Source organism: Suncus etruscus, chromosome 11 (genome assembly GCF_024139225.1).
Source record: "Suncus etruscus isolate mSunEtr1 chromosome 11, mSunEtr1.pri.cur, whole genome shotgun sequence".
Taxonomy (NCBI): Eukaryota; Metazoa; Chordata; class Mammalia; order Eulipotyphla; family Soricidae; genus Suncus; species Suncus etruscus.
The window spans coordinates 54,965,246-54,989,420 of NC_064858.1; the positions used below are offsets into that span (position 1 = coordinate 54,965,246).

The window sequence follows — 24,175 nt, forward strand, 5'->3', positions numbered from 1 at the left end:
ACAATCATGCTTGTAATTATGGTACTTAAATAAAATTATTATAAAAGAAAAAGAATTTAAAAGTGTTATCAACTTTCAGTCTATGAAACAAAAAAAGTTATTGATATTCTTTCTTTTATTTATCCCAATAGTGTGTGGTGTGTGTGTGTATGACAGAGAGTCTTTTGATGTGAATGAGTACTAACTGAAGTAATTTTAAACTATTGAACTCGTTTTAGGATTATGTGTAGGTGCTATAAAATCTAGGTGATATTAACAACAGTCCAGAACTTTCTAATTTTCCACTTTGACTCCCTGAGCTCCTCCTCCATCAATATTTATTAAACATGTTACCAAAATGACCAAGAGTCAGCTCCTGCCTAGATGATTCATTTGTAAAATTGTGCTAAAATAATCTTTTTGTCTTTCCCTATATTAATTCCTACTTCCTTTATCTTTAATTACTTCTCAAATGTCCTCCTTATAGTTATGATTTGTTATGAAACATAGAAAATAAAATTATGTGCAAATACAGCCACAGTCAAGGCTGAAACCTAGAACCCCAGGCTTTTACAGTTATAACTTTGAAGTTAACTCATTCAATTTATTCACTCTCCCTATTATAAAAGTTAACATTTCTGTGCCAATAATTTATATCTCTACAACTAATCTTTTATTTATATAAAGCTTTATTTAAGCACCATGATTGCAAGCATATTTGTAGTTGGGTTTTAGTCATCTTAAGTCTCTTCTTTATCATTCTCATACCTAAACTTAAAACCTCACATGGAAAAAAAAAACACGTTTCCTCAACACTGCCCTTCTTTCAACCTGTAGTCAAACTACTTTATTTTCTTTAAATATTTTGAATTAATTAACAACTGAATGAATCTTTTGAATTAATTGGATTGTTTTCATTGTATTGATTAAGAGCAAGAGAGATAGAACTGGATTAAGTTGCCCTGCATGTAGCCGACCCATTTAATCCCACACCACATGCAGTTCCTCCAAGCTTGCCAAGAGAGATTTTTGACACAGAGCCAGACAAAAGTTCAAAGCACAGAGGTGTAGGGTGCTAAAACTGTCACATAAACAAATATTAATCTACAACCATCACCTATGTGTTTTTCCAGTTATAATTTCATATGAGCGAGGGAAGTAGAAAGCCTGTCTAGAGTACAGGTGGGGGTTGGGTGGGGAGGAGGAAGATTTGGGACATTGGTGATGGGAATGTTGCACTGGTGAAGGGGGGGTGTTCTTTACATGAATGAAATCCAACCACAATCATGTTTGTAATCAAGGTGTTTAAAATATATTATATAATAAACATGTTAATAATATTTTAAAAAAACTTTTCAACTTGAGAAAAACTGAACTCAAGAAATTGCAACCTCCTTATAAGTTTTGGTAATGTTGACTAATATTTTTCCATTTTTCTACCATTTTATGTAATATTTTATCTTAATTTTCTACATTTCACAGTATCCTTTCTCCCATTTCCTAATACCTTCTTTTTAAATTATGTATTAATTACTCACTCAAACTTTTTGACTGTCAATTTCCTCCTCTTTAAATTGACTATAATAATAACCATTCTACCCAACCTCAAATTATTGCTCAACAAATATTACTATTAAAGTATAATTATTGCCAATGTTTCCTATTTTTGGTATTCATTATCACATCAGATTATATAAATTTCTGTAAATATTTAGAGTTCACACTCAAAATAAATTCAGTTATGTTTTTTTATCAAACTAAATTTGTTTTTAATTCTTTCCTATATTATTGACACTGTTTTAAAACTGCAGACAACTAAGATCAAATTATTAGTCAGTTTTTCCTCTTTATATTTAATCCATATATCCATCTACTAATACCTTATCTGTTTTCTGCATCAACTACAATACCATAAAATATAATAACCAAGAGGCATTTATTCTGAAAACACAATTTTATTTATATTCACAAATCAACCAATATTACTAATCATTATATCAACTGAAAGAGTGAAAAACCACATCTTCCAAGTATGTAACTAAAATTATTTAAGCTTTAATACTTTAAAATATAATTTAGGCACTATAATTAATAAAACTGTTAAAGATAGGATTTCACCCGTAACAAATTCTAGCACCACACCTTTGACCAGTGTTTGTTCCTTCCATCATTGTCCTGTTCCACCCTACATCATTCTACTCATCCCAGTATCCTATGATAATCTTATTATAGATAAGATCTCTGTTTCTTTTAACTTTGGACTTGTATCATTCCTTTGCTATGTTTAATTATATCTCATACAGTTAAAGGGTCTTTCTGTGCCTATTTCTTTTCTTCTGACTAACTTCGATCAGCATGATACTTTCCAGCTTCATTCTTGTAGAAGGAACTTGCATGTTATCTTTTTTAAAAGCCAATTAGTATTCCACTGTGTATAAACATACACTAAAACCTTTTTATCCAGTCAACTGTCTGAAATACTTGATTTGTTTCCAGATTTTGCTACTGTTACAGTTATATATATATGTTATATATATATATATATGTTATATATATGTATATGTGTGTGTTATCGTGAACATTGTAAATCAAATGCCTTTTCTGAATAGGCCAGAAATGAATACCAGAAATGTAATTTCTGAGTTATATGGAAACTTAATTCATTAGCTTTTTAGAATTTTATATATTGTTTTTTTTTTCATAAAGGTTGGGCAGTTGATATTCCTATCAGAGGATCATTTTTCCTCCAAATAAATACCAACACTGTTGTTTTTGTTCTTTGTACTGTGTGCCAATCTCAGAGATATGAGATATCTTATTATTGTCTTGGTTTGCACTCCTTTGTAATGTCAGGGGAATTTTGGACATCTGTATATCTTTTTTGAGTATGTTTCACATATATTTTCTCTCCATTTTTGATGGAGTTGGATATTGTTGGGTTTTTGTTTGTTTTTTTTTATTTAAGTTCTACAGGGCTTGAATATAAATCCTTTATCAGATGAGTAGTGGGGAAATATTCTCTTCCAGACTATGGAGTATCTTTTTATTATGATCATCATTTTTTGACAGTGTAGAGGCTTCTTAGTTTGATGCAGTCTCAATTTGTTTATCTTTGCCAACAACATTGAACCATTAAAGATACCACTAGACTCAATGTAATAAGTGTTTCACCTATGTTTTTAACACAACTTCTGGATTTGATTCTGATATTAAGGTATTTAATCCATTTGAGTTGACTTTTGTACATTGTGTTAAAAATTCTGTAGATTCTACAAATTCTGTAGATTCCAAATAAGTAACATAATAATCAGAAACAAATCCATTAAATTAAATTATCTTCCATATATTATCCAAAGGGTTGGACTTCTTGGCTACAAATAAATATATCTCATTTGTATGTAGTCTTATATAAGTTAACTAGATTAAGTTCTGTATTAGGCAAAGGTAAAATAGTATGACTTTCTCATTCTAATCAATGTTTCCTTGCAGTAAATGAGATAAGTTTTTTAATTTAATCTCTCTCCTATTCTATATTATTTTTCTCAGAATTAAACATAACACATCCACAATATCCAGAGAAATTTAAATTTGTAGAGAATGGCTTCATATAAAATTTTATTTTCGAAAGCCATCACACATTTTACCTTACTATAAATTTCTACTTAGTTAATGTAAGACAAGGTGTTTCAGCACTCTCAAGTTAATCTAACTTCACATTTCTTGTACTTATAGACAGAAAACCAGAATTAGAGAACACTTTAGAATATTAAACTTGTGATCAAAATATAGGCTCTTATATCAATTAATCAATAATTTTCTTTTCATTGAAAAAGTAGCTCTCCATAATGTTACACTCAATGTTTCAACATCTATGACTTGTCAGAAAAGTTCCATCCATTTAGCAATTCTCAACTACACCCCGAAAACCCTTTCCTTATATCACATATCCTAACCTAATATTCCCTCATCATTACTTTCACTTTATGAATCATCCCATGTTCTCTACAATGAATGAAGCTGCCCGGAAATCAGAACATATAAGGAGTAAGAAGTAGTTTACCAAAGGTTCTGGGGGTAAAGGTCCAATAGGCCAACTTACATTATATTCTTTTCCAATGACATGTCTTAGCTATTATTTTCCTATTAAGTGTATAATTACCAATTCTCACAATGCATTATTTTAATTTAAGCAGTATAACCTTTTGTTTCCTTATTTTATTGTTTCATAAAGCCCTCCTAAACCATCATTATAACCTCTCAGAAATAAAAACAGAATTAGAAATATGAAAGTAAATAGAACTAAGTAATGAAGACAAGATAGAATGTCAGATATTAAAAAAAAGGTTTTCTTTTTAAATTTAACACTTAGAAAAGCTAAAATATGATCAAGTAGTATTTATGAACAGATGATATTTGGGGTGTTTGATTAAATTATAGGTATGTAGAGAGGAATATTTTTCATTCATTGAATAAATAAATGCACATACAAAGGAAGATCACAATGGCTTAAGAATAAATACACTGATCCGCACCGTGCATATTTCAACATGGGTGGCATCCTGACTCACTGCCAGTGCCAATTCATCCCACCCAAAGAACATTTCAGTGGAGGTGAGGTGACCCACACATGAAGGGTAGAGCCTAAACCCACCACCCACAATACAACATGGGTGCCATCCCAACCTGCCAATGATACAGGGACACAGCCCATCTGTAAGAGCCCATAGAACACAAGTCAATGAAGGTGAGCTGACATGCCCATGAAGGGCAGAGACAGAGAAGCCCAGACACTCGGCTATGCTCTGCAGCCATGTACATTTCCTAGTAAATAAACCCCAGATAAACATGTAGAAAACACCACATTAAAAGTGTGTCAATGATAGTTCTCAGTGTAATTATTTCTCTAACTGCACTTACCACTCTTTGTGGTGAGCTTCATGTCGTTAGCTGGACCTTCCAGCCTTCCTCTCTTTGTCTCTGAGAATTATTGCAAAAACTATCATAACAATGTGAATGAATGAGGGAAGTGGAAAGCCTGTCTAGAGTACAGGTGGCAGTGGGGTGGGGAGGAGGGAGATTTGGGACATTGGCGGTGGGAATGTTGCACCAGTGAAGGGGGGGGGTGTTCTTTACATGACTGAAACCCAACTACAATCATATTTGTAATCAAGGTGTTTAAATAAAAATATTAGTAAAAAAAGAAATTTACTAGAGATTATTAGCTCATCACTAGGAATTAAATGTCTAGATTTATTGTGAAAATTTATCATTTGTTTATTTTTTCTTATTAAAGTCAGGAAGATTGAGCAAAATTATACTAATCACAATGGAGACAAAAATGTTCTTGAATTTCTATATCACACAGACAGGATAGAAACTGAAAGCAAAAAGATCAAAAAGGAAAATTACATTCAAAGGAGAATTCTTAAGATTTATAGCAGACATGTTACAAGAAACCTTCCAGGTTTGAAGGCAGTGGTGGGATATGGTGACCAAACAGTGAAATTAAGGCTTGGCCAAGAATATTTCACCTAGCCAGGTTCACATTCAGATTTGAAGGAAAGAAGCTTCCTGAAAAACAGCACTTCATGAAAACAGCACTCAGAAACTTTACAGACTCTAAATCAGCCTTAAAAGAAAAACTGAAATTTCTACTTTAAGACAAGATAGAACAACAGACACAACAAATTCCTACATAAAGATGACACTAAATACTATGACAACTATCTCTCTCAATGTCAATAGACTAAATGCACCAGTTAGAGATACAGACTGGCAAAATGGATCAACAAGCTGAATCCAACATTCTGATACCTACAAGAAACATACCTCAATAGGCATAACAAACACAGACTCACAATGAAAGGTTGGAGGACATTCATCCAAGCAAACAATTTAAAAAGCTGAAGTGACCATATTAATCTCAGATGACACAACTTTAGACTTAAAATGTTATAAGGGACAAAGATGGACATTTTGTATAATCAAGTGATGTGTACAACAGAAAGAAATCTTATATGCACCCAATGAAGGACCAGCAAAATATTTAAAACAATTTTTGATTACTCTGAAAGAAGACATCAATAAAAACACAATAGTGGCAGACTTCAACACCACTCTGTCATCCCTTGATAGGTCAAACAGACAGAAACTTAAGAAGAATATAGTAGCTCTGAAAGGAGAAATGGAAGAAAGTTGCATAGAACATATATGGCTCTCCACCCACAAAACTAGACACACAACTTCTCAAATGAACATAGGTCATTCTTAAGGATAAACCATATGCTGGCCCATAAAATATACATCTACCAATTCAACAGGATAGAAATCATATGAATTATGTTATCAGATCACAATGAACTGAAATTAGAAGTGAATTACAAACACATACAATAGAAAACTTTAACACCTAACTGAACAGATTACTGTTGACCAGTCAATGAGACAGATGAAATCAAAGAGGAAATTAAAAGATTCCTGGAAACAAACACAAATGAAGACAAACATTATCAGAATTTGTGGGACACAACAAAGCAGCACTAAAGGGAATATTTACAGCTTTGCAAGCACACATCACGAAGGAAGAAGGGACCTACATAAATAACTTAATGACAAAGCTTATACAATTAGAAAATTATCAATAAAATGAACCCAAAATAGGTAGGCAGAAGGAAATAACAAAGCTAAGAGCAGACATCAATGAAGTGGAAATCCAAAAAACAATAAGAAAGATCAACAAAGCAAAAGTTGGTTCTTGGAAAAAAGTAAACAAGATTGATAAACCACTAGCAAAACTCACAAAGAAAGGGGGAGAGAGAGAAACTTGATAAATTGGATTAGAAATGAAAGGGGGCAATCGCTACAGACAATACAGATGTTCAAAGGGTAATAAGTGATTACTTTGAGACTATACATATCTCAACAGATCCATCACTATTGAGGAAATTAAAATGGGAATCAAACATCTTCCCAAAAACAAAAGCCCAAGCTCAGATGGATTCAATAATGAATTCTTCCAAACCTTTCAAGAGGTACTACTACCAAAATTTTTAGGATCTTCCAAGAAATTGTAAAAAAAGAAACACTTCCAAATCGTTTTTATGAAGCTATCATCATCCTGATATCAAAAGAAGACAGAGATACTACAAAAAAAGAAAACTAAAGATCAAGATCTTTGATGAATGCAGATGCAAGGATCCCAACAAAATCCTAGCAAATGTTCAACTACTCATCAAAATGCCATACATCATGATAAATTAAACTTCATTCCAGGATGGTTTAACATGTATAAGTTAATCAATGTAATACACCAAATCAATAAAAGAAAATTTAATACCATTATCATATTAATAGATGCAGAGAAAGCACTTGATAATGTGCAATACCCATTCATGTTTCTCATTAAGATGGGAATGGATGGAAATTTTCTCAATAGTCAAGACCATTTATCACAAAACTATCAAAAATATACTTAATGAAAGACAAATTAAAAGACTTTCTTCTAGAATCTAGTATGAGACAAGGCTGCCCCTTCTCACCACTCCTATTTAACATACATAGTACTGGAAGTAATTGCCATAGCAATTGGGCAAGAAAAATATATCAAGGGCATCCAGATAGGAAAGAAAGAAGTCAAGCTCTCACTGTTTGCAGATGACATAATACTATATTTATAAAGCCTTAAACATTCACTAAGTGCTTCTAGAAACAATAGATTTGTATATCAAAAGTGTCAGGCTACAAAATTAATATGCAAAAACTCAATGGCATTTTCATATACAAATAATCATACAGAAGAAATGGACATTAAAAACAATACTATTCACAACAGTGTCACAAAAACTTAAATACCTTGGAATCAACTAAAGAAGTGAAGAGCCTATACAAAGAAAACAAAATAAAAGAGGACACAGGAAAATGGAGACACTTACCTGTTCATGGATTGGGAAGATTAACATCATTAAAATGGCAATAATCCCCAAAGCACTGTACATATTTAATGCAATATCCATGACATTATTCAGAGAACTGAATCAAACACTCCTGAATTTTATTTGAAACAATAAACACCCAAGAATAGCTATAGCAACCCTTAGGAAAAGGAATATAGGAGGTATCACTTTCCCCACTTTAAATTGTATTGCAAAACAATTGTCATTAAAACAGCATGGTATTAAAAAAAGACAGACCCTCAGATCAATAGAATAGACAAGTATTCAAAGAATGTTCCCCAGACATTAGTCAATTAATCTTTAGTAAAGAAGCAATATATGCAAAATGGAACAAGAAAGTCATTTATTCAACAAGTGTTGTTGGGACAAATGGTCAAAAACATGCAAAAATAAAATCCAAATGGATTAAATACCTTGATATTAGACCTGGAAAACATAGGCTATATAGAATAAAATGTAGGTAAACACTCCATTATATTGAGACTAAAGGTATTTTCAAGGGAGAAATACTACTGGCTAAACAAGTGGAAGTAAAAATAAATGGGACTACATTAAACTGAGAAGCATTTGCACCTAAAAGAAATAATGACTATGGCACAAAGGCCACCCACAGAATGGAAGAAATTATTCACTCACTATCTATCAGATATTGGGTAATATCTAAGATATATAAGGTACTAACAGAACCCAACAAGAAAAAACATCTAAACCCATCAAGAGATGAGGAGAGGAAATAAATAGACACTTCCTCAAAGAAGAAGTGTTCCACATCACTTATTATCAGAGAGATGCAAATCAGAACAACAATGAGATATCATCTTACATCATAGAGACTTGTACACACCCCAAAGAACAAGGTCAGTGATGGTGGGGAGATGGGGAGAAAGAAACTCTCATTCACTGCTGGTGGTAATGCCATCTGGATGGCAATTCTATATGGTAATGCTAGATGGTAATGCCTTTTAGTTCAGCCTTTCTGGAAAACAGTATGGCAATTCTTCAAAAAACTAGAAATTTAGTTCCCATATGATCCAGCAATTTCACTCCTAGGACAATACCCTAGGAATATAAAACACAATACAAAAATGCACTCTGTATGTCTATGTTCATTGCAGTGCTATTTAAAATAGCCAGAATCTGGAAACAACCAGAAGCCCAACAACATATGAGTGATTAAAGAAACTGTGGTACAAATACACAATGGAATACTATGAAGCTGTCAGTTAAATAAAGGCATGACATTTTCTTATACATGGATGGACATGAAAACTACTATGCTGAGTGAAATAAAACAAGGACATAGACATAGAATAGTCTCACTCTTCTGTGAAATTTAAGAAAATAAAGTACAGTATGGTAATAATAACCAGAGATAATAAAGATGAGGACTAAAAGAACCAGTCCATGATATGAAGCTTGCCTCAAATAATTTTGAGGGCAGTTAAGAAAAATCACAACACTAACAACTATCATGACAATGAGAAAGAGAGAGCGAATTGAGAGATAATGCCTGTCTTGAAGACTGGCAGTTGGTAGGGGAGGAGAGAGATGTGAATATTGTTGTCAGGGAGATTGCACTAGTGAAAGGAGGCATGCGCTTTTTATGAATGAAACCCAACTACAAACATATTTGTAACCACGGTGCTTAAACAAAGTATTATTATAAAGAAAATGACAGGAACAAACTCAACTAAATTTTCATCTAGTGGATTCAGTGAAAAGCACACCTCAAACCCTGTGAACAACATAATCCTAATTCTTCCCTCTCTGAGGTCATGGAGGAGACCTTATAAAAATTATCCATGTTTTTGGAGCCCTGAGCCCAACAAGATCTGGGTTAGGGGAGGGGAGGAGAAAATGTGTCCAGTAGAGGGTATCGTTGGTAGTCACTAGCCTAGTTTCCCAAGGATTACTGGGTAATGGCAGAGGCAATTGGGGAAAGACTAGCGGAAGTCACAGGCAGAAGCTGTTAAGATGCCAAGGGGCTAAATCTGGATTGGGGGGGGGGGAACTGGCCACACACCCTGACCTTTTTGGCCATTACAGCGTTTGACCAGACATCCTGCACTTTATTTCTTACTATTTTTAGCTCTTGCAAGTTGCATTTTTCACTTCTCTTTTAGCGTCTTTATGAAGGAGGAGAATTTGTACACATCTCGTCTGATAGTGGGTGCCCACTAGGATATTCCACAAAGAATGAAATGTTACTATAGAGGTGGAACAACACAATGTATACATGACCTCATGGGTGAATCTCAGTGTATCCAACCTCATTGGCCAGTGAGAAATCCAAAACCCTGCACAAGTCCTGAACCCCACTCCCATGCTAATGGGATAATGATAGCACAATGGGGAGTGAGCCCCACACCTGTGTGTCACGTGACTGTGTATTCACAAGAGATGCTCTCTACCGAACATGCTCTATGCAACATGGGAATTTAGAATGCCAATGCACAGAGTGGAGGAAAGGAGAGTCCCAAGAGGAAAAGTGTCTTATCCTAAACTGACCATTCCTGACTCTTCCTAGCTCAATCCATAATTTTCTTCTTCCCCGAAATCAAGTCCAGGAATCCTCATCCTTAACTATTTCTCATAGGTCTTTCCCCTTCAGATATTTTTCTCATATTTTTATTCTGACCACTTGATAAACAATTATAAAGAATACTTAATGGTAGGGATTTTGTAGATTTGTTCCCTGTTTGTTTCTGAAATATCAGCCCTGTCTCTCCCTGTGGACAGGACTCAACTACCATCAAAGGAATCTACCTTAGTGTTCACACTGCAGATTTTCAAAATAATCTGCACAGAGAAGTTGAAGAACTCCAAGGACTTGAGGTCAAGTATTGTGTGCTGAAGACCTGGGTTTACTCCCTGTATTACCTATTCCCCTGTAGGTAAAGTCAACTGTGTGCACAATTTTCCTTACTTGTTCTCAAGTTTGGTCATAAACTGAAGTGAATCTACCTGAAGTTGATGCCATTGTTGACATACATTGAACCCCTCAGCTACCTGAAGTTATCAAAGTCCGTGTGAAATCACTTGTTCATTAAATGATGAAATTTCATTATTTTAACCATGTGGCAGAGCTCTGGACCAGTGACGCTGGAATTAGACTATACAGAGTTTCATTATACTATTAGCTATAGGTTTTTGAAATAATTTATTAAGATTTAACTTGCTTCTAATGATATAAAAAAAAACTTTACAGGATAAATGAATACATGGAAACCAGCCTGCTAGACTAAAGTGTTATATTTGGACAAGTTATGCCTGTTTAGGGCTTGTTTAGGGCTCAATTTTCAGTTCTGGAAGGGTTTGAAAAATTTGCATGGTAACATACAATCATCTAATCCAGTGTACTAACTTCTTGGTGTAATTTTAAATAAAATTTTTAACAAACAATTTAATTGAATCACCATTTTAATTGAATACAGTTAAAATGTGTTCATAAAAAAGAATAAATGTTCTTAGTAATGGTTTTATTGACAAAAATAGGGTAATAGGGTAAAATTTAAAATTCTGAAAATGTAGTAACTCTTTAATAATATGACAAACTCATTTATGTAATCAAAGAAACAACAATAATAAATGTGATATTTAGCAATAATAAATGTTTTGTGAGGTTTATTTCTTCAGGTTAATTAACTAAATTAAATTTCCCTGAAGAGGAAGAAGTGACTTTTGAAGACATTTTCCTCCTCCTCATATTAGGACATAGAAGTTACCCATACCTAAAACAACCTTAACTTTTATCCTCACAAAGATGTGACAAATTGTTCAAGATTGTAAGAATTTTTGCCATATCCTAAGTGCGCTGGTGGAAACAATATCCAAGAGAAAGAAAAGTAAAATTTAAAATCAGTTGGATAATTTTGTTTTTTGGTATGACCATGGATCATTATCCATAACAAGGAAATATCCATTTCCTTAGATATAATGAAGGTTAAAGGAAACAACTTATATGAAATTGTTCTCTAGGTTCTATGTATTTGTAAAGTAAAAATGCCAATTAACTACCCAACTACAACAAGGAAATATTTAAGTTATTTTAAAGAAGAAACTAGACAATTAATTGTTCAATATATACCAAAACAATATTAAAAGTGAATCTTCCTACAAAATGGTTCAAATAATATGCTCATACTATATATCTAAATAAATCGTGAATGGCATTGATTGGATCCAAACTCTCCCTTTCTTGGATTTTATGAAACCCATTCAGAATGAGCCAGGCCGAGAACACTCTCAATTCCATGTTCTGAGTCCATCTGTTGGCAAAAATACAATGAAAACAGCTTTATAAGTGCTATTTTCAATGAAATATCACAGAACAGCTTGTCCCAATGATATTTCTAAAGCTTGCCTGCAAACCGCCTACTAGAAAATCCAACTGAAAGAGAAGAGGGAAGAGAAAGAAATCCATATAGACAAGGACTAGAAAAAAGAAACAAATGGTAGAGAGACTAGTTAGAGATAAGAGATAGCTCTAAAAGCAAATAATGGAAATACAAAATCAAACAGAGCCAAAATTAGTAATCATAAGGAAAGAAATTAGAAAATACAAAAACAAAAGTCAAATTTGAGAAAAGACAAGTAATTTCAAAAAATATATGTCCAGAGAAATGAGGACAGAAGTAGCCGAAACAATCAAAAGTCATGTAGCAGTTCAATTATTGAAAGTATTAAAATATTATAAGGGGAAAGTAATGTCAAATAATTTTTCTAAGTCTCTTTTTTAATAATTTCAGATAGAAATTTAAGATCTCCCAAACCAACAGACTGGTGGATGCCTATCATTACTCCAAGGGAAGGAAGCAATCTCATTCAAGTCCTATCTTTTGGCTAGAAATATAGCACAGGGATTAAGGCAATAGTGACCCCAATTTTATTTTAGCACTGCGTAGAATCCCCTAATTACCAACATGAGTGATTTCTGAACATCTTTAGATGTGGCCCAGAATCCACTCAATTTCCTCATTTTACCTAAAAATTGATTTACATATAATAAAATAGTCTAAGCATCATATTGTAAGTAATATGTATGCATTGTTTAAAAAAAGCAAAATACATTATAGAGTAAATAATGTCATCTTAGACACTCACCTGGGGTCGAATTACCTTTACAATATTTTTGAGGGCAGTGTCCGGGGATGGAGGTGAGCAGTCAGGTGTTGGGCCTGTTGAACTGTTTCTATGGTTACTAATTCCTGGAGCAGTATTTGCTACCTCACAGGTGTTATCTGTGAATAAAAGTAGAACTGCCATGAACCAATCACTCAGTTTACCTTTTAAAATTTGAAATTATTTTAGTGAATATGAGTTAGCATTGCAGATTATAACTGATATTAATTATAAGATAATAAAAAGAAATATATCCAGTAAGAAAGGTAAAAACTATACTATAGTGCTCTAAGATGGAAGAGCACTGCTACTCAATTCATAATGATAGCTTAGTTAAGACTGCAACAACTATGTTGAATCACTAAACCTTGATCTTAACTAAAAACTATGACTTCTTTTTACATAATTGGCATAGTTCTTCCCACAATCTTTTAAATATGTATTATATTTATTAAGTAATAAATTTTGCATCATCATTATTCATAAACCCCTAATTCAACTCCCCTAAAAACACTTTCCCAGAACTCTCTATAAGTAACATCATAGTGAATTAAATTGGATGAAAATTTAATATTTTTGAAAACAGTTTGCTGATTTAGATCAACATGACTCAAATTTATTTGGCCTACCACTCCATTTTCAGAAAATAAATAACTCAGCACCTTGACTTCCCCCCACATGGAAATCTATGTTTATTAAGAGAATGAATAGAGGCCAGAGTGATTGAATAATGGGTATGTCATTGGCCTTAGACAAGATTCACATGCATTTGATCTCCAGCATACTATTGGGTCCCTGATCCCACCAGAGGTTATTTGTGAGTTCAAAGTCAACAGTAACCCTTGAGCACAACTGTATGTGGCCCAAAAACGAGAGAGAGAGAGAGAGAGAGAGAGAGAGAGAGAGAGAGAGAGAGAGAGAGAGAGAGAGAGAGAATGCCTTTTCCATTGCACCTGAGCTACTATTGCTGAACTGGATTTTTCAAGATCAAGCATCTAGGGGAGATGGTGGTAGATTTAGTTAATGGCATGGAGGTGCATACCACCCATTTTAATAAATACTGGTATAGAGAAACTCAAAGCTACAAACTCAAGTAAATATAGGCTGGAGGATGGAAGTAGGGAAGTGTGACAAAAGTAGTGAAAAAAATCAGCAAAGTTGTGTAACATTTTTTTCTCAAATTTATTTCAAAGCAAAATAACCTCAAAAATATAGTTTGTGACTCAGAGCTAGACCAGTGTCAGATTGTCTATCTTTAAGCCTGAGGCCTAGAGGCCCAGTCAAGTACCATACAAATGTATAAGTACAATCACTTCTGTACCCCATTTGTGATCCTTGCATAACCACAAATTGTAGGATCTCTGGTGCACCCCAAAACAAATTTGTGTAAGCACTATGGTTATAAGGGTGGGGACACTGAAATCAAGTTCAACCCTGGCTCATTACAGCTATGACAAAAGGGAGGTGGGGAAAGATTCAGTTTGAGGAATTTTAAATCCTTGAAATGGAAAAATGCTTTATATAGAAAAATTGCCAATACAAAAAAAATTAATATTAATATTTTAATGACAATTCAACCCTTTATATAGTATGTATTTTTGGGAGGGTAGAACAATTGATTCAAGCTTAACTCTGCAACAAAAAATTTATTTCCTATTCTATTTTAATTACTTTTAACCAATTTTCTGTCCCACACAGTTAACTGGATTAACTCAAAGGAGATGGAGAATTTTTTAGAGATGAGCAATTTTGGAGGTCTAAAGACCTGGGCTATAATCTCAACTAAAAAGAAACAGTTTATAAAGGTGCTTCTTATTTTTAGAAAATGAGGGGGTGGAAACTCTTAGTCACCAAATAAAAGTATCAAGCAACCTCATTGGGAAATCTAGAAAAAGGCTTATGAAACAATACAAAGATAAAATACTGAATGAACCAGATCATTCATAAAAATAAGTATTAAATTTGTTCAGAGTTCATGTTTGACTTTTGTTTAATAAATTAAAATAGGTTTGAAAAGATATGGCTTCATACAGGTATTTCTTTTTAGTAAACTAAACAGTAGAAGTAAATATAAAAACAGAGACAAACATACGTTAATAAGACTTAGACTATGCCTGAGAGTCTTCTATTTGTCCCTTCCTTCTTTTGTTTGTTTAATCATACACCTAAAACCACTGATTTAGAGACAACTATGTCTGTTAAATTCTAAGTTTTAGTAGGGAATACGGAGAAAGTCAGTTGATGAGGATATTTAGGACAAAAAATAGCATTCTACACAATGATTATAATGCATATATTTTTATAAACCAATAGGTAATACAATAATATCCATGAGTGAATCCTAACATAAACTATGCACTTTGATAATAATATATCAGTGTAATAATAATCTATCAGTGTGAGAATTTTGAGTTTTGATAGGTACCATTAGTGTTATACCTTTAAGAGACCTATAGGGAATACCCTCAATTTTTTTTTCAAACTTTCTATATGATTTTCTTAAAGGTCTCTGGTGCATTGGTGAGATAAAAAGGACAAAACTAAATATCCAAGCCAAAGTCAACAATAAAATGAAGGAATCCAAACTTTAACCATATAAAATCTAAACTTTAAATGGGGCCTGTTATACTGGCAGGCAAAGGATGGTGTAATAGAATGTTCTCTGGTGGAGGGAGGTCAATGCTGGCGATGGGATTGGTCTTGATTCATTGTATGTCTGAAATCTAACTATGAAGGACTTTGTAAATCACAACTGTTTCAATAAAATAAAATTAAATTAAAAGTTAAATAAATACCTTTAAATTAATTCAATTTAAAAATCTGCCTTGAAGAAATAGACAAATAGGGAACCAAGCATGAAAACAAATTATGATGTAATATAACTTGAAAATTAATTAAAGGTAAGAGTTGGAAGATGTAAAAACGAAGCCAGAGAATCAGAATATGGCTTGGAAACAAGGCCACATTAAAAAGCTTCAATTTTCAGGCAAGACTGCTTCTATATTCTCATCAAATATGAAAGCATGGAGATATAAAAAGCATATATATTTTTGTTTTATGTTCAGAAAAGTCAAAGATAAATATAGAAAAGCAAAAGGAAGTTAGTATATAAATATAAATATGCTTATATATTACAAAATTTACACTTGACTGTAATTGAAGATAGTTGAGCAGAATGAGTAGTGATGATAGCAATTGTTTTTTAGCAATATAACAAAGATAAAAGACAGTATAGTAATAATATCCAGAGACAATAAAGAGGAAGGCCAGGAGGACTAGTACATGGCATAAGCTTCCCACAAATAATACAATTAGGGCACAGAAGGGATCACTATGATAGTGACATTTAGAATGGATCACTCAGGAAATAAAGGTGTTGGATGGAGATAAAAATGATATACATGGTATCCCTTCATTAACAATAGTACAAGCCACAGTGTCTAAAATTGGGGGAAAAAGGAAAGAGATGGGTAGGGAGAGCAAAGTGCAGGAGAGGTAGGTGCAGGGAGGGTGAAGGAAACCAAGGAAATAGGTGGTGGTAAATGTTCAAGGGTAAAGGGAAGCATACATTGTAAGACTGAAACTCAATTATGGAAAACTTTGTAATCACGGTGTCTAATGAAAATATTATTTCAAAAACTAAAAATAAAATTAGGCTAGAGAAATTGGAAACTCAAGCATGACTCCTAGCTCAAACTGAAAGAATGAGGATCAGCAGAATGGGGTAGACTAAGTAAAATTTATATTTTCTGAAGAATCACTTCAGATAACACCATCCTCTGTTCTCCTTTATTAGAGACCTCAATAAATAATGTTAGATAGACATTACTTTTTATCATTTGTTCCTTTGTTCTTGGCTCTCTTTTTTTTCTGTAAAGCATTTTCATTTTCCAGCTTAAAGGTTCTTATCTAAGTTTAGTCTATTACCAAACACTTGTCTTACTTATAGTTATGCTTTTATAATTCTAAAATTTATATTTGGGTTTTGTTCAAATATATTTTTCACATTTGGCATTTTTTAAATTCCTATCACGTTTTCCAACTTTACTTTCTGAGAAAGTTGTCTTTTCAAACTTGTTTCTAATAATTCACATATCTTGAGTCTTCATAGATCTGTATTCATGATATCCCATTCCATTGTTCACATTAAATTCTGTTTAACTTGTTAGTCATATTTGTGTGAGAAAAAGCTATACATTAAATGTAATTTCTTTCAGAAATCATAAGACGTGTTGAAGGAACCAAAATGAGCCTTAAGATAGAGAGAAAACATGTCTAATATGAGCAAGGCTGAGTTTGCTCTCTGAGCACTTATGGGCCTGGCCATCATAGTCTCCAAGTCACCACCAGAAGACCAAACATAGAACCACATGAATGGGGCCTAATTTCCTCCCAGCACTTCTGGGAATGGCATCCAAAATGATATTCTAATATAAGATATGGAAGCTGTGAAAGACATGTCTGTTTAATGTTCAAATTAAATAAAAATTCAATGTTTGAAGCATAAGATTATGTTCAACTTTAAAAATGAGAATATTAATAACTATTCTACAATTTAAATATACAGGTTATAATGATACAATATACACAAAAATAATTAGCACATAATTAGACCTTTGGTCTGGTTAATAAATTAGAGTTTTTTTATTTTGCCTATAAAACCAATATCATAATTAAGATAAAATATGGAGAAAGAAAATTTAGAGGGAGAAAACATGAAAATAAATAGTAATACCTTGTAGATAATAAATCTAGAATACTATGAATACATGAGTAATATTTGATTTCACTATCTTTTAAGCTATTAATAGAAATTGATGGAGAATGAATTTAATTCCAGGAATAAGAGATGATCTCTTGAGAAATGATTTATTACAAGAAATTATCCAGTTAACTCCTTTGCATTAAATTAAAAAAAAGCTGCTCTTTAGTCTATACAGACCTTAATGATTAGTGCTTTTTGAATGTCTTATAAGTAATTTAATACGTAGTACTAGGGTATTATTAATCAGCTACTAAACTATTTTGAAACACTCTAAGTGCCTCAGTCTTCTGTACTTAGTCTTCAGAATACATGATCTGCAACATTACACAAGTAATTTTATTTTATGCTACATTACTCTATTATTTTTCTCTTCTAGACTAAAGTATTTTTAAAGAGATTAACTTTTAATTTATTTCCATGTAGCTTTAAGCTCACTGCTTTAAAAACACAGTGAACCAAAATAAATAAAACAAAACCAGCATGTCATCATAGGCTGTAAAATCACCGCACTTGCTGTATCTCTAACCAGTTGTATTCTCCAATTGTGAATTACTATTTCTTTAAGCGTTAAATTGCTTCTTCCTACAATAATACCCACATTTCCTTAAGGAAGAGACCCTGTTATGCCAGACCTAATCTTATAAGCATTGAGCTGGGAGAATGGTCAATTCCTCTGGACATAGACTGTCAAAACCACAGCTTCCCGAGGTAGAAGGTTTTAATGTTTTTATGCTGTGGGATTTCCTTGGTTTGGGCCAGGAAGCAGAATTATAGATGGAAAGGTCCCCTGAGTTTGAGGGGCCAGGGGCTGCCCCCCTACCCACTTTCCTGAAACAGGTATCAGGGGGTGCAGATCCCTGTGCTGGCACAAAAAGAAGTTGCCCTTTGCATTAGATTTTTAAATGTCCCATATTGCCACACTTAAAGCATTTTGCCTGTCCACTTGAGTTAGGTTTCTATCCCTTTTCCCACTTGCCATTTTGGAATGAATGGCAGTCTCTCGTCAATGAGCTCCCTTACCACACCTTGGACATAGTTCAGGAACTCTTACTGTGCAAAGACCTGTAGCCTGATTCCCTGTTTGAATAGCATATGCTGTTGCAGGTAGGAAGCCAAGCCATTAACTTGATTTTCCTGGATCTGCACATGTATAGTATATGGTGTTACAGGAGCAGCTGCAGGGGGATAAGGGCAGGTTGGTGTAAGCCACAGGTATGGTGACATAACGCCAAAAAAGCTAATTATTAGAACCATTGGGGGAGGAAGGAGGTTAGTTGTGGCGTTATTATAATAGCTGATATTACTATAAGTATGTAGGTACCCCATTATATCCTTCCTTTTGTTTTACAATAGGCAACCATCATTAATGCCATTTAGTACATAAATAGGCAATATAGATTTTATAAATGCCTTCTGAATAAAATTCAGACAAGATACACATTATAGAACATATATGAGTCTTACAATGTGGATTCATTTCCAATATTCTTTATTATATTACTTATAAAATATACATTATTCAAAATGTTTTGCTAAATTATCCTGTGTCCATGATAGTTTTAAATGGTCAACCTACATTCCACACCTGCAACTACAAAACATTGCTGATAAAAAGGAAATGAAGTGTATTAAAACTGTTTAGAGAAAATTACTTAGGAGGCTTGCAATTTCACATTTAGAAAAAGAAATTTATCTTGTATTCATATTCCCTATTATGTATCAGATTACACATTATGGCTATCAGTTTCCTTCATAACAAGAAGCTCAGGAAAAAGACTCTGGGGACCACATGAGATGCTGGGATTCCAACTGTTTTAAAGAGAACTGAAGTCTGTGAGCCTGCAGGTCTGTGTGTCTATATGTGTGTTTAATATATTTCTTACTTTGTGTCTGGCACTCAATAAAAGTAGCTATTGTTATTATTGTTACATATGTGTATATTATAATATAATGAGTAGTTTGAGGTAGATTATTGCAGAAAGTCTTAAATGTAATTACTAGTAACAATAAAAAATTAAGATTTATTAGATTATCATTTCATGAAGTCTGATTTTTAATTGTTGGCTTGAATCAGAAGGTGGCACCTTTCTCTCAAAAGTGATGAGAGACATCAAGGCATTCAGGAGCTCAATTCAAGTGAACTGGAGACATGGAAGACTTGGTATTCCTGCTTCTAGGCCTCTCTAGAAAGAAGGAAAACAAAGTTCACCTTGTTTCCTGAGAAGGCTGCAGATTCTTCAGCCCAAGATCAATACTCCTGGGATAATTTGGCAGCTTGTAGAGAAAGTATTTATTTTTTAAAATAAGATGTAAGTATCGGCCAGCCCCGACCGCGCGAACAGCTCCATTTCTCCGGCTGGGGCCCCCTAGCCCCCGGCACGGTAAGGATGCCCCTCTCGCCAGCCCCGACCTAGCAAACGGCTCCATTTCTCTGGCTGGGGTCCCCTAGCCCCAGACAGAGTAAGGACGCCCTGCCCCCCAGCCCCGACCGCGCGAACGGCTCCATTTCGGCTCCATTTCTCCGGCTGGGGCCCCCTAGCCCCCCGGCATGGTAAGGACGCCCCTCTCGCCAGCCCCGACCGCACGAACGGCTCCATTCCTTCGGCTGGGGTCCCTTTGCCCCAGGGAAGGTAAGGAAGCCCCGCCCGCGCGCCCCGACCACGTGAAGGGCTACTTCGCTCCTGCTGGGGTTCCCGTGTCCCCGGGAAGGTAGGGAAGGTCCGCCCACCCACTCCGACCCCGCGAACGGCTGCCCTCCTCCTGCTGGGGCTCCTTTGCCCACGGGAAGGTAGAGAAGTTACGGTCACTCACGCAGACAGCGTGAATGTGCCCCGCCCCCCGTCGAGAATCTCCTACCTCCCAGAAATAGCTGGCAACAATAAGGCAAAGCAACGAATCAGACCACAGAAGGAGCACAAGAGGAGCCAAACCACAACAAGCCCACCCAACAGTACCACTAGATCCACCCTCAGGGAGGGGACCGATTCCCACACCACAGGGGATCAAAAGAGGCTGAAAGTGGAAGAAACAGCACTCTAAAGCACAGCAATAAACACAAGGAAATATGGGTAAATCAAAGAGAACCCTAAGATCTGAAGATATGGAGACAAACCTCAACAAGTTTCCAAGTCCGACAAAACACACAGATCTATGGGAAAGCAACCTAAAAGCAGCAATGAAGAAGGAAACGCAAGAACTAATTAAAGAAATGAGAGAAACTTTAGCTACCGAGTATAAAACAGCTATGGAGGAACAAATCACCCAAATTAAAGAAGAAATGTTAAAGAGTATGAGAGAGTCCATACAAAAAGAAGTGAAGGAATTAACAGACAAAGTAACAAGCCTTACTAGCAGAAACACAGAGTTGGAGAAGCACATCGAAGAACTCGAAGGAAAACTGCAAACAAAAAATGACCAAGAAACCAACAAAGAAATAAAAGGCAAAGCACTGGAAGGAAAAGTCCAGTACCTAATGAACAAGGACAAAAGAAACAATCTAAGAATCGTGGGTATACCAGAAGGGGAGGAAATAGGGAAAGGAGAAGAACAAGTAGTCAGAGACATAATAGCAGAGAAATTCCACACCCTTTGGAATGAAACTTCAGGGCAAATCCAGGAAATCAAGAGAGTTCCTGGTAAAATAGATCCTAATAAAACTACACCAAGACATATAGTAATCCAAATGGCAAAAAACAAAGAGAAAGAGGAACTTCTTAAGGCAATAAGAGAGAAAAAAAACCTCAAGTACAAAGGTAGGGACATAAGAATCAAACCAGATCTCCCAATTGAAATAATCCAAGCAAGGAGACAGTGGAACGACATATTTAAACGACTGAACGAAAGAAACTTCCAACCTAGAGTCCAATATCCGGCAAAATTATCATTCATATGGGAGAACAGAGTGAAAACATTTTCAAACAAGACCGAACTAGAACTATTTGTCCAAACAAAACCGATCCTAAACGACCTACTCAGAGATGAATTACACAATCCAAACCCCCGATTGTAACAAAAGCCACCCTACACAACACAACCACACAACAGTCCTCTCTCTCAATAATCTCCCTAAATGTTAATGGACTAAACTCTCCAATTAAAAGACACATAGTAGAGAACTGGATTAGGAAAAATAAACCGGACTTCTGCTGTCTACAAGAAACACACCTACAGCTACAGGATAAGCATAGGCTAAGAATCAAAGGATGGAAAGTAATTATTCAGGCCAATGGAAAACAAAAAAGAGCAGGGACAGCCATTCTCATATCAGACCAAATTGCATTCAACCTCAAGAAAGTGGTCAGAGACAAAGAGGGTCACTACTTACTGATCAGGGGAACATTAGATCAAGAAACACTAACCCTGGTCAATATCTATGCACCTAATGTAGAATCAGCAAAATATGTGAGACAACTGCTGGCAAACCTGGAGAAACACATGAAGGGAAATGTGATAATAGCAGGGGACCTCAACACTCCACTATCACCACTGGACAGATCCACCAAACAGAAAAATAGCAAAGAAATAAGAGCTCTGAATGAAAAATTAGAAGATTTAGGGCTAATAGACTTATATAGAGCCCTCCACCCCCAGAAAGTAGAATACACATTCTTCTCAAGCCCACATGGAACCTTCTCCAGAATAGACCATGTTTTAGGATACAAAGCCAACCTATATAAGACCACAAAGGTAAGGATAATTAGAAGTACCCTCTCAGATCACTATGCAACAGAGCTCAAAATCAATGTCAAGAAGAAGCAATGGAGAAAAACTAATACCTGGAGATTAAACAACATGCTGCTCAACAACAGCTGGATCAAAGAACAACTCAAGGAAGAAATAAAAAGATTCCTTGAGACAAATGACAATGAAGAGACAACATGTCAAAATTTATGGGACTCAGCAAAAGCAGTAATTAGGGGGAAACTCATAGCAATACAGGCCTATGTCAAGAAACAGGAAAATAATAAAACCAACAGTTTAAAAGATCACCTCAAAGAATTGGAACAACAGCAACAGAGAAATCCAACCACATCCAGAAGGCAAGAAATAATAAAAACGAGAGCAGAAATAAACAACATAGAAACTAAGAAAACAATACAAAAAATCAATGAGACCAGGAGTTGGTTCTTCGAAAAAATAAACAAGATAGACAAACCATTGGCAAAACTCACCAAAAAAAAAGAGAGAAAACACCCAAATCAGTAGGATCACGAATGAAAGGGGAGATATTGCAACAGAACCCCAAGAAATACAACATATCATGAGATCATACTATGAACAACTATACTCAACTAGGCTAGAGAACACAGTAGAAATCGATAGATTCTTGGAAAAACACCCTCTTCCAAGACTGGAAAAGGAAGATCTAGAGATCCTAAATAGACCAATCACCTCAGAGGAAATTGAAGATGTAATTAAAAAACTCCCTAAGAACAAAAGCCCAGGCCCAGATGGATTTACAGGTGAATTCTATCAAACATTTCAAGAAGAGTTACTACCACTTTTCCATAGGCTCTTCCAAACCATAGAAAAAACAGGAATCCTTCCCAACTCCTTTTATGAGGCTAATATCACACTCATTCCCAAAGAAGGCAAAGACACTACCAAAAAAGAAAACTACAGACCAATCTCACTAATGAACATAGATGCAAAGATACTCAATAAAATCTTAGCAAACTGAATCCAGCACTTTATCAAGAAGATCATACATCACGATCAAGTGGGATTCATTCCAGGAATGCAAGGCTGGTTCAACATACGCAAATCAATCAACATTATACACCACATCAACAACATGAAAGACAAAAACCACATGATCATATCAATCGATGCAGAGAAGGCGTTTGACAAAATGCAACATCCTTTCATGTTAAAAACACTCAGCAAAATAGGATTAGAAGGAACCTTCCTCAAGATAGTTACAGCTATATATGAAAAGCCTACAGCCAACATTATACTCAGTGGTGAGAAACTAGAAGCATTCCCACTAAGATCAGGAACTAGGCAAGGCTGTCCACTCTCTCCACTCTTATTCAATATAATCTTAGAAGTCCTAGCAATAGCAATCCGACAAGAGAAGGAAATCAAAGGAATTCAAATTGGGAAAGAGGAACACAAGCTGTCTCTATTTGCCGATGATATGATGATATACATCGAAAACCCTAAAGAGTCCACAGTAAAACTCCTAGAAACAATTAACCAATACAGCAAAGTGGCTGGTTACAAGGTCAATACACAAAAGACAGTAGCGTTTCTATATACAAACAATGAAGCTGAGGAGAGAGAGATTAAAAATACAATTCCATTTAAGATAGTATCAAAAAATATCAAGTATCTAGGAATCAACCTTACAAGAGAA

General features: G+C 34.7%; 1 protein-coding gene across 1 annotated transcript in view; it reads right to left on the reverse strand.

Annotated features, from left to right (window-relative positions):
* ANKS1B (ankyrin repeat and sterile alpha motif domain containing 1B) overlaps positions 1-24,175 on the reverse strand; it is a 1,587,094-nt gene that overhangs the window by 968,708 nt on the left and 594,211 nt on the right. The window contains 1 exon segment of the mRNA XM_049782864.1: positions 13,035-13,171. Within this exon segment, the coding sequence (XP_049638821.1) occupies positions 13,035-13,171 (137 nt within the window).